This window comes from Loa loa (genome assembly GCF_000183805.2).
Source record: "Loa loa unplaced genomic scaffold supercont3.80, whole genome shotgun sequence".
NCBI classification, from domain to species: Eukaryota; Metazoa; Nematoda; class Chromadorea; order Rhabditida; family Onchocercidae; genus Loa; species Loa loa.
Window position 1 is genome coordinate 146,023 of NW_018108260.1, and position 12,906 is coordinate 158,928.

The 12,906-nt window shown below is 28.5% G+C and overlaps 2 protein-coding genes across 2 annotated transcripts; both read right to left on the reverse strand.

The window, feature by feature from the left end:
• Positions 1–365: 365 nt before the first annotated feature.
• LOAG_01483 (hypothetical protein) lies at positions 366–779 on the reverse strand (the record flags this gene model as incomplete). Its single annotated transcript, XM_003137022.2, has 2 exons — positions 366–633; positions 766–779. The coding sequence occupies 2 exons, from the start codon at positions 777–779 to the stop codon at positions 366–368; spliced, it is 282 nt and encodes a 93-aa protein (XP_003137070.2).
• A 3,799-nt stretch (positions 780–4,578) lies between these two features.
• Positions 4,579–9,454, reverse strand: LOAG_01484 (hypothetical protein; the record flags this gene model as incomplete). The annotated part of the gene is made up of 7 exons (XM_003137023.1): positions 4,579–4,620; positions 4,673–4,733; positions 6,094–6,182; positions 6,428–6,633; positions 7,442–7,533; positions 7,761–7,829; positions 9,408–9,454. The coding sequence occupies 7 exons, from the start codon at positions 9,452–9,454 to the stop codon at positions 4,579–4,581; spliced, it is 606 nt and encodes a 201-aa protein (XP_003137071.1).
• Positions 9,455–12,906: the final 3,452 nt, after the last annotated feature.

Sequence of the window (12,906 nt, forward strand, 5' to 3'; positions counted from 1 at the left end):
CTTGTCATCACTATTGTCAACAAGAAGTTTTGTCGTTACTTAAATTTCATTCACGAATTTTTCAGCATTCCATCGACTCTTCCTCATATTATATCATTGTCGTTTAATTTCATTTAATTAAAAACATCTTGAAAATAAACAAATTTTGCAAGATTGCAACGGGTTGATAATTTTAAATCAGTTTGAATAATTGAAGCAAGAAGTAAATTAAAACAGTGACAAACTTAATTAGAACAATAATGATGGTTTCATTTATTGTATTCTAATAGCTCAAAAAAGTTTTCCTAAATGATAAGTGCGCAATGGCTATCTTTGCTGTTCAAAACACTTGGAATTTCTATCAGTCAGATATTTAAAATTCTGAATTAAACTTCAAAAAATAAATTAACCATATGTTGCGTCCATTCGACCAACGATGGTCGTCGGCTTCGGACCCGTCCAATACTACTCATTTTATGCCAGTCGTATGATATCACCGTGTTAATATCACCGATTTCAGCACCACCAATACCAATAATTAACTTTTGATTTAAACAAGGCGGTAATGAGCCGTAATGAACAGGTAATGTCCCTCTAATATGCAAACGATTGTTGAATGTTTCAGTAGTTGTTGACACTGGCGTAGGCTGAATACTGAAAAAGGAGAAGAATTAAAGTTCTATTTTACAAAATTCACTTTTTTTTTAAAGTAGAAGTTACGGTTAAATAAAAATGATTGTTATTTGGAAATTTTGTAAAAATGGATGACCATGACTTCGATCATACTAATCTCGCGTCATCCTCATCCGTTATTTTATTAATCCCTGTTTTCTGCGGGTGCTCCGTTATGAGAGGAATCAGGGGGTCTGGATGGTAAACACTACTGATATATATATGTAGTGAATACAATAGCTAATAATATCTGTAATAATTTCTACAAAAGTGGTGAGAACTAATTATTTTTGATCGTATTCAGAAATAAAAATTACTAGTATTTATAGCTTAAATTTTGAAGGTTTCGTTGAAATTTGAAAAGGATATAATTAAGTTAGGTAAGTTAAAGCATGCAGGTGAAGTGCGCAATCAGTAAATTTGTAATCAATAAATCCGCTTGCTAAGATATATTTAGCTAGCAATTTAATGAGCTTTTAAATTACAAATTCCCATCTTATATCTGATGGAAATTCTGAATAATTCAAAATTTCACTTTGAATTAATTGAGTGGAAAATTTTTTGAGAAAAGAAATTTGATAGTATCAAAAAGCGAAGTCAGATTTGTTTCAATGGGAAAAGGAAAAACGAGAGATTGATTTTTCAAAATGAATTAATACTTAAAAATCAGTCAACAATTTCAAATTTTCAGTACAATAAGTCATCGAGTAATATTTTAATGAAGCAGTTATCGTGAAAAGATTCAATGAAAAGCAACGACGAAGACGTAAACGATTATTTGCAGTGAATATGAATTTTTATCAAAATATAGTAATCGTAAATTTCAGTCCAAATATGAAAAAAACCAATTTCTGGTTTAAACCATTTCAAAAAGGTTTGTTTTTCTTCTATCATAATAGTTATGAAATAATCAAAACGGACTGTGGAAATCTCTCTCTGTGAATAGAATTTTAATATTATCCAATTCTTAATGTCTATTCTCGATAATACTTAACAATTTAGTAGCAATCTCAATGAGTTAATTTTGTTAATCCAATAAAAATACAATTTTTTTTTTTTGAATTTTTTTGAATAATTTTGCAATCCAATAAAAAAATAATTCTGTTAAGTAAATATTAAATGCTATATTATCATTCATATAAAATGAAAATAAATATTATATTAAAATTAATATTACCTACAATAAATAGACAAATAAACAATTTAATCAAATAACTAGTAATAAATAAAACAATTCAAACGGATGAACAAATGACAACAAATAAACAATCCGATCAAATAAACAACTAACAACAAATAAATAAATAATTGAACCAAATAAATAACTAATAATGAATAAATAAATAATTCAGATAAATAAATAAATAACAATAAATAAATAAACGATCCAACTAAATAAAGTGCTAATAATAAATAAATAAACAATTAAACTAAATAAACATTCAATATTATGTTATTATTTATATAAAATGATAATAAATGCTATATGACAATAAATATTATTTATAATAAATAAATAAACAATTCATCTAAATAACTAACACAGGAAAAGTTAAGAAATATCCAAAGTTTCAGTGAAATCTTCAGTGAATGTAATGCAAAAGTTCCATCCATAAATTTTGGGAAGAATTTTTCTTAAAACAAAAATATTCAAAAACTATTTTTGAAATGTTTTCAAAACAATCAACAATACTGCTCTTCAGATATATACTGCATATCATATCGCAGAATACTTCCATCAAGATATCACTTCCAAATATTGTTATCAATTAATTTTTACAGAAACAGCTTTTCCATAATTCATCATATGAATCTTAAGTGTCCAAGTGTCCAAATGTTTAAGTTGTCACAATCAACAAATGCAAGCATTACTGCTAATAATTACTAATATAGTTTGCGTGGACTAAACATGGAATATTTATTAGAATTAAAACCTAAATATCACTGAGACCTTTCCACTTTCATTCATTCATCCACACCATCAGTAGTGATATTATTATAATGATCGGTAACCCTTATTATTATCGTTTTCGGAATATTAAATAAGATTGGCTTGACTTATTGTTTCTTTTCGAAACATTCTTATCCGCTCTAAAATTACTTTCGCGGTGAAAACCCCCCGCTCACTGAGAATTAACCAACTAATTTATATTCACAAATAATTTTGATCAAAAAATATTTCTATAAAATTTCGGAATATTTTTCAGCAATATTTCATTAAAAAAGTCAAAATTTTCCAAATCTCTAAACAACATTAAAATGAAGATATTTTACTACGAATATATTCTAATTAAGATACAAATGAGAGACCGGTGAATATAGAATTTTTAATTTTAACATATTATTATGCTTAGAGCATAAATCTAATTGTGATTTCAAATCGATGTTTCATTTTTGAAGTTAAAATCACTGATGAATCATCCGACATTATTTTCCTCTCTATTTATCCTAAATTTTTAAATTTGATATCGAAAGTTAAATTTACGTGAATAAGCTGCTCAAATAGATCGAACCTATAATATCCAAGAATTTACATTTTTAATTAATTATCTATAAATGAGTCAACGACTAATCGTCTGGCTCTATATATGGAATATAATTTTTTGAAGAAATTCATCGGCAGGTATCTCATAAAAAGACAAAAGCAAAGGACCAAAGAAGCGCACTTAGTTAAGCCTTTTTATAGCAAGAGAAAGAGAAAAAGAAATGCTTTGAAGTATTATTTGAAGTTTGCTCGATAATATCATTGTGTATAATTTCCGTACCCGTAATCATCAAACATCACCGGAATCCACAAACATGCAACTTTGTACATTTCGGAAACGATTCTGATAAAAGTGAGGAATACAACAAATCATAACTTTATGACAGATATGGCTTTTGTCCTATTTGGTGTAAATTTTCATCGGCGCTGCAAATCATTTTACTTGATGGACAAAAACGTCACTATACTAGAAAACTATCAATTATACGTTAATTTTTAGTTTTACAAAATTTCATCAAATATAACCTTCAAAGTTTAATTAAAATTTTGAAGCATATTTTCAATATTACTCATAATATTTCTAAGATTTTAATAAGAAGAATTTAGTTGAACTTCTCCCTCCCCTCGTCATCACTCTACTGATTCTGATTCCTGAATTAGTTTAAACAAAATGTGCAGAAATAATGGAATAAAATAATTACCAGAATGAAGAGGGGAAAGATAATCCATTCAGGAACGGAATGAAAACGAAAGAAGCCACTTAAGCACGAATTCAATATTTCTCTCTCAAGTTTTAATTTCGGAAGAAAAAAATTGAAATGAACAGTATTATACGGAAGAAAGTATGAGAAATGATTTATTTTATGCAGGAATTTGAAATGGAACAAAGGCGCAAAAGTGAAACAAAACTTTTCGATTGCATTTGATGGAAAAAATGGAGAGAGAGAGAGAGAAAGAAAGGAAATTATGATGAAAAGATAAAAATGATTTTAAACGGTGAATGATAAGAGGGCAAAAATGATTTGTCAAAATGACTAAATTTTTTGTGCTAACAGAAAAGTACATGCTTTTTTAAAGAGAACTTTAACGATGTTATCTTAAAATGGACAAAACGAAATATGAAAACACAGAAAAAAAAAAGCTTTTCTTTTGCTTTCATTCCAACAAAAAATTGAGAGAGAGAAAAACTTGTAATAGTGATAATGATGATAAGTATACTGTAACAGTCATCTGAAGGCATTCTTTTTGAGTTTGTTTTACAAATTTTTAGAAAGGAAGTACATCTTAATAAATAATCAGAGATAGAAAGAGAAAAAGAGAAAGAGAAAAGAAGCCTAAGGCTCTACAGTATTCTATTGTCCACAAAAACTTAATGTTGATTGATAAACTGATAGTCATTTGAGAGAGTTAGAAACAGTAGAAGTATTTCCGAAGATGCAAGATTAACAATCGGCCTTGATTGAAACTTTTCGTCCTACAACTTCCTAAATATTTTGTTTATTTAAAAAAAAAAAAAAAGAAAAAAGGAAATAATACCCGAATAGCTGGAACAGATGATAGCAATATTGTTGAGGTATTGGAACAACTTGCCAAATCACTGAAATAATTTTATTTTAACTTTTTCCTGAATTTTTCAAAATATGTCAGATTTAAAAGTCGAAAATACATATTGGCAAAGGATAAACTGTCGCGACAAAATTCATCAGGACATGAAATATTACTACATCAACCTTTTATCTCAAAGTTTAAGTAATAATACTCTTGAGATTTTCCTAAATGACAGATCAAATCTAATTGCATTTAAAGTTATTCTAAAATCTGGAAGCTTATAAATAACAATAAGTTAAAGATACAAAAAAAAAGGAATAAATAAATCACCAATTGGTTGATAAATATCCCCCATCTTCATAATATTCAGTAAATCATTCCAAAGATAGATGAAATTGTCAAAACCATTTACAATAGGTTATCAAATGCTTTGATGGATCAGACGGAGGAGGGAGATGGAGACTTTTCAAGGAAAGCAATAAAGTAATCTTTGTTACAAATATTTTGTGGCTTTAATATTCTTCTGTTTGTTAAACCATCTCCGATGTAAGGTAAAAATGGGAATGGTTGTAGTGATATTAGTAGTAACAGTAGTTGTAGCAATGTGATTGCGTGTGGTTTTTTTCTTGTTTTATTTAACAAAACTAGCAATGAATAAAAATAAATAAATAAGATCAATAAAGGAATAGATAAGTTTACACAGTCAATTGAGAATCTGAAAAATGAGGCCGGTTTTTTTTTTTTTTGAGCAATAAGTTACTTAAAAAAAAAAAAGAATCCCCTCTTGAAAAACCACAATCACTTTTTGCTTATTGAAAATGTGATATTTACTTTATGTATCTTTCCATCTATCGTCTCATTTCTTACATTCTTTTTAATATTTGAAATAAATGAATTATTTATTTCATAGTCTCAATATACGATACCAATCAAATAGCAATTCGATTCGAATTAATTTATATTCAAAATTATTTTTGGCATAAATTAATATTATATTTAACTATCAAAAGTAAAAAGGAATGTTTGAAAAAAGTATCCGAAAAGTGTTTTAAGTAAAACTTGAATTCAAAATATTATGAATAAAATGAATCAATTCATATTTCAGATAAAAATTTTAGACCCAAATTTAATTAAAAAAGCCATAATTTGATAATTGGTTACTGTAGAGGAAAGGTAAATGGGGGATAGAAGGAAGAAGTGCGACATTTGCTACACGATATACCTTCAAAATACTTTGTTCACTGTAACAAGCATCCTTTTCAACGCATTAATCATCAAATCAACGATATATTATTAGGTTCCCAAACGGTTACCAATTAAATAAAGAATGCGCACTTGTCATCATTAACTAATATGGCTGAAGATGGGTTAACGCAGACGATAGACTTCAATTTAACTGTTTAACAAACCGTTTAACATGTTTTAAAGTGTCGCTCCATTTACTCAAATACGACATCATCATAATTTGCGAATTTTCATATTGGATATTATTAAGCATCTGAAGACATAACTCAAAAAAACATCTTAAAATATGTTGAAATTAAACGATAAATTAATTTATCGTTGCTTTTCTGAGGTCACTAAGGTCATTCATTTAAAATCATTAGGAGAGGTTTTTTTAGGATAAATCAAAGAAAGGAAGGAAACACAGGAAATGTTAAAGTAATTAAATAAGCGTACAAGTTGATCAGATGTCATCAAAATCTTATGGTTATGCAATAACGTTTTCAAATGATGACGTACAACCACTTTGTATACGGATACTGTGTATGAACGTTTAAGAACGATCAACACTTTCAGGTGTGCTTGTTTGGAACTCGTCACTTTCGGGATGTTAACCTGCTTCAATATTCCAGAAACTTCGCTACCTTTGAACGGTGTGGGAGTGTCCAGTTGCGGATAACAAAGAAATGCATTGGAAAGAAGTAAATTTAATTTACAAGAAAATACTGAGAAAGAAAATGATGAATTCCTTAGATAATAATAACTAATCTAAAAGAAGTAATGAAATCCCAAAATAGTCTTCGATAATTTATAAGAAAGTAAACTTCCGCGAAAATAAACAAATTGTTACCTTTGAAATGAACAACAAAAATGAAAAGATGGAAGTTGCACAAATCTGTAGATGACAAAAGAGCCAATCCTTTTGTTTCTATGGAATTAAATTTGAAATTTTAATCGTTCTTAATGAATAATTCGAAATCGAAACTTTGGTAGCCAAAGAAAATTGTAAAAGTGCTGAATCATTCAAATTAGTCAGTACTCAAATATAAGTTAGAAAAGAAGTGAAACAGAATCGAAAATGGAATTTTCAACTTTTAGCATTGTTTTTCATACCGCCTGTTTCCTGATTTTCAAGATATGGTGAAGAGGTTCAAGAATTTCGAGAAGATGGAGAAACTTGGAACGGAGGCTTAAAGATTGAAAAAAATGTATCACCGTCAAACAAATAGGGATAGAGTTATAGCTATCAGAATTAATTTAAGATTAAAAAAATAACTTAGGATAATTTTTACGATAGCCTTCATTTTAAGGTAACAAAAAAGAAATACAAGTTAAGATGACAGTTATACTAAAATTTTGCCACTTATTTGTAAAGTCACTTGGAACAATTTATGGGACTTAATCTAAAGCAAAACCCTAGCTAAAAGATCCTACTGTATCAAGAAGAAAAAAAAAAACAACCTCTTTTATATCACTTAATCAATTTTGTTTATGATTATTGTTCAGACATTTAGTTTAGCATATTTGTCAAACCATTAAAACCGTTCTTCAAGTGCCAGTCGTCAAAATTCGAATGAATTGTTTTTAATTGTGCAGTGATAATTATCAGTTGTGTTAACTGGCAACTAAGATGAAATAATTAGTGCATAATTTAATATATTAATCACCGTAATTATATAAAAATAAATATTTAGTAATTGGAAATATATCAGGCTTAATTCTACATTATATTATTAGAAATTTTCTATTCATAGAAGTGTGACGTAACAGAACTAGAAATTGAAACAAAGATAACGAAATGGAATGAAATGATCCGATGACTTCATGGCTGTATGATAATTGCGCCACCCACCGGTCAACCATCTCTATCATTTTTAAATTCCTTCTTAGAGTTAACTTCACAATATTGGTTCTCTCACACCTGTAAATCCATATGAATCCTTCATAAAGTGACGTATAAATCTCGAAAATTCATTCACATTACCCAATTTTCTCATTCTCTAACTCATAGATATGATCCAATGGAAATATATGTGGGACACACGTGAAGGTAAAAGAGATTGTAAAGAATTGAGGAAGATGACGAATGGTAATAGGAACGGTTGGAATGTGACGATTTAGATGACCATTACCCATCAACATTTAACTCTCTTCATAGATACAGAAACGACAATAGCGAAATGGACGAAAGTGCTGGAATGCGCAAATGTAAAGTGAAATTATTCAGCAAACTTTGAGAATTTGAAAATGTCAACGTTCTGAAATGACTAAGGAGCATTTTTAGCTATTATGATAACAACTTTTGAAAAGTTTTTGCAAAAAAAATATTCCGATCTGAGATATTAAAATAAATGTGCTGAAAAATAATTAAGTTAAAATAGTCTAGAATTAAATTAGTACTCCAGCTGAAGCGATTTGAAATTAAAGATTGGAAAAACTATGAAAATATTCTAACAGTCATGAGACTTTTGAAATATACAATCAATTATTTTTTCCTCAGTTCTAATTATGCGAAAAATCAGAAAAAAAAGAACTTTGAAAATCGGTAGTGTGTAGCTATCATTTTATGCAATATTATTATTCAATTAAAGAATTCTAACACATAAAAAGTTTTGAATCTAAATATATTCCAAGAATTCATGCTTAAAGTCTTTAATAACACTAAAAAAAACTTCTTATTATTAACGAAATAAATTGTAGAAAAAATGAAGTATGAAAGGAATTCAGCCAGCCTTCAAATTTCACATATTTCTTCCTTATCAGTTGATCAGTTATAGAGCAAAATTATTGGCAAAAGATAACAAAGAAAAAAAGAGAAAACTTTAATGGAAAACTTGAAAGAGTCGTCAAACAATCAGTAAGTGATAAAAAATTTCAAAAATAGAGAGAGGAAGAAATTATAATGGAAAATTTAAAAGGGTAATTAAAAGGAATAAATTATACTTAGAGTGTTTTCGTGAATTTATTTTGAGATTGTTAAAATTTGATGATAATGATGATGATTCTATATTTGAATCAAGAAGATTTGAGGGAAAATCATTAACTTAGATTAATGAAGTAAATGAGAAGAAAAATAAATCTCATATCTATCAGTAAGAGAGTATATGAAGAAGCATACTGATGGTTTAAAAAAAAAGAAACGATTTTTATCAGCAAACTTTCTAATATTCCTTTCAAATCAATGATAGAAAAGTTTTTTTTCACAAAAAAAACAAAATAAAAAGTGGAAATTTCAACTTAGCTAAGTAAAATGAAAGAAATGGAAACAGTTACATCAATGTTAAAAAATAATTCTCAACAGAAAAATTAAATAGTTTATATATTTCACTGATAAAAGGAAGGCACTATTCAAGGATATGTATTACTTACTGATCGATGCGAACTTCGCTTCAATTAACTTTTTTCCTAAGTTATATACAAACAATACCCAATTATAAATTAGTTTAATTAATTGAAAAGTGTTGAGTAATTTCGGGTGGTACCTTTCATTCAAGTTGACTTATCAAAGATGCATGCATTTGGAGTGATGATGTGATGTTGTGACATTAAGCAAAGACAAGTTATCACGAAATTTTCAACATTGCACACAAAATTGGCGTTCTTGGTATTTCCTGTCTTCAAGCGCATCCATTCCTTGGAGTATTATGCAAATATTATATCGGGAAACTTATTGACATTTTTCCCATTAAATTCCAAATGACTGTATACATTTCATTGAAGTTCATGAATTTAACTTATAATTAAACTTTGGGATGACTAATTAACTATGTGTGCTAACAAGTGTGACATATAATTAGGGAAATAGGTAATATCTTTGCTCATATACTTCTGAAAAATTGGACCATTTAATAGGCAGACAAATATTTGTAGTTCAGGGGTCAATACAGATGAGTAGACAGATAGATGGACAGATGGATGGGGATATATATTTTATAAAATCAAGCAACTTGCTAAGAAGAAGGCCTAAAGTTGACGAAATAGTATGACGGAAAAAGAGGAAGAAAGAATGGAATGGAATGCACTTTAATCAGAACAGTAATAATCTTTGAAATTTTGATGAGAGAAATATAGGTCGTTCTAAAATAGGTATCTTGAATGAAGGAGATATATTAGTATGAAAAGAGATAAGGGAATGATAAAGATTTGATTTAAGTCAATGGCATTTTATAGTTCAATGAAGGAAATATGTAATTAAAAAGCAAACCTAATTTCTAATATTATTATAGCAAATTTCTGAATCAGTAAACTGAAATTTGTCGTTTTTCTATGTTTAAAAAAAAAAGAAAAATTTTTACAAATATTGATTATAGACTTATATAAGTCAACTACTTCTAGACATTTGTGATTTTAACTTATCAATGTGTTATCAGTCAAAGAACAAAGTCAAATTAAATTAATTCAACTAAATTAACAAAAGTGGTATGGTAAAATTAAGAAATTTTGCGATAAAAATTTGAAAGTGAAAATGCAAAAGGAAAAAAAGAAGGAAAAATTTTGTTCTGTTTTTGTGAAACGTGTAAGAAGAGAGAATGAAAATTCAAACAAAAGTGAAAGCTTTTATCGAAAGAAAACCTTTTTAGGCAAACAAATTTTGGATTAGTTTGAAAAAATTAATAAATTGAAAAATTAAATGCCAAAGTGACTTCAATTTTTTTTTTCTTTTTCTTTTTTGCATAGTGTCACATTCCAATGTGTAATACAACAAATTATCAAATAGGATATATTTCCCCATTATGTAACCTAATTTCTCGTCTCATTACCTATCAAACGGAACGCATTCCCTTCCTTTTCTTCAACCCAAAAAAAAAATAAAGCAAAATTAAAAAGAAGAAGATTGAAAAGGCTAATAATAATCAAATAAAACAAATGAAATTCCAATTTTTTAGCCAAACAAATTTTCAATCATTGCGATAATCGTAAAGGTAGCAATGGTTGATATCCCACAAGGCGGAAGATATGTTACAACAACAATGATACCATACGTCACCACCATTGATAACTAATTATTTTTAATTTAAAAATTTGTCAACAAAATTTAGATGGAAAGAAAAACTTACAGTGAGAAGGATTTTTATAATATTCCAAAACAAATACCAAATTATGGCATACCAGTCGTCGTATATATGTCTCAATGATTGTTGATGATATATAAATAATCAAGAGGAAACAACCATTTCTGCAATTTTAGATTCTTTCAGAACTTGTACAATTCTTGAGATGCGTCGCATTAATTCAATATTAATTAATTAGTGATTGATAAAAGTCGTTTTCATATATTTAAAAATGAAAATATAATAAGAAAAGTATTTGCCATCTTTCCAATACTTTTGTATTATTTAATCCGAAAGAGAATTTAATTCCCGTTTCGAAAAATACATGCATTTGCAGTGAACCTGTGATAAATCTGAATTTATATCATTCCTAATGGGAAGGAATAAATATTTCGACTTCAAAACGTCAAAATATCGAATTGGCCATTTGGATGTCCAGTATATGTCCCATTCAGGCGAAAAGTTTTCCATCACTTTTGGAAAAATATGAGAAGAGAGAAAAGAAGATTTGAGGATAAGTTTGTCTTTTGTGAATGAACATTCACTTATAAAGCTTCCTAAAATTTTCCAATCATATTTCTAAGCTAAATAGAAGATGAACACAAGTAATCAATGTGTCCTAATTGAAAGTCGCATGGTTCTTTGGTCGGAAGAATCAAATTTTGTCTTGAATAATAATCAACTGAACCAAGGACCGATTATTGCTTCAACATCTATCGCATTTAAATCATTGGAGCATTAATGCGTTCATTTTTCACTTAAGAATATATAAGTAGAAAAAAGAAGCGAAAAATACTGTAGATATTTCTCAGAGGATTCTGGGATATATATACCATGCAACTATTTGAATTTCCTCGAAGATTCTGAAAGACATCCAGCTCCTTGGATCTACGAAAGATTCTAGGTGGTAGATATGATATTACATAACTATTTGGATTTTCTCGCGGATTCTAAAAGACAACTGCCACGAAATTACTCAGATTTTCTATAGGATTCTGTCAGGTAATAACTACCTCTTTAATTCACACAAAACTGGAACAATTATGGATGCGCGATGTACATGTAAAATGATTAAAACCACAATATCCACTAAGAGGATATTTCTAATTAAAGGAAACAGAAGGAAGGAAATATTCGAAGAGAGTGAACTTTATCATTTCCAATAAATATTAGAAGTGGTTCAGTTCCAACGATTATCAAAGCAATTATCTCATCCAGTTATCGATGTAATTCTTAATTTGTATGTATTTTCGTTACTTTGTCAGGGAAATCAAATTCAGCTGTTAACAATAAAACGTTTCTCAGTTTCCTGAAATTTCCAATTGAAATTATCAAATTTTGCAAACAATTAAATGTTCCACTAAAAATGATTCACACTAACAATTATTGCTTTTGGTACATTTATCTTTTGCTTAGCAACTCATTGGCTGAAATTGGCTGAAAATTGAAATTGGAATTGCAAAACTTGAAAAATATCGAAAAGCATGTAATCTACTTGTAAGCTCAAAAAAAAGAACAAATTATAAGCATCGTCCGATCAATCAACACAAACAGACTTGAAAGAATGTCAACTGTCGAAAGCGTTACAATGTCAAATTATTAGTTTCGTCACTTGAAATGCTACAGTGTGCGACATTTGGACAGTTTTTGGTGCTCATGTCAAGTAAACAGTACAAGACAAACTCTGTGGAAATGAGGAAGTGATCGATGACAGAGTGTGAATTTCCAGTTCGCCAAAGCTTTTCTCTCTCTCACCCACTTGAAAATTATTCTTTGTTTGCCTAACAAGAAAAGCTTAAAAGATGAAGCAATTCGAAACTGCAAGATATTCGATTACAACTGAAATGCGATACGACCACCAGACAACGTCAACAACAACAACAAACTACAACAACAACAACAACAACAAACAACAACAACAACAACAACAACAACAACAACAACAAC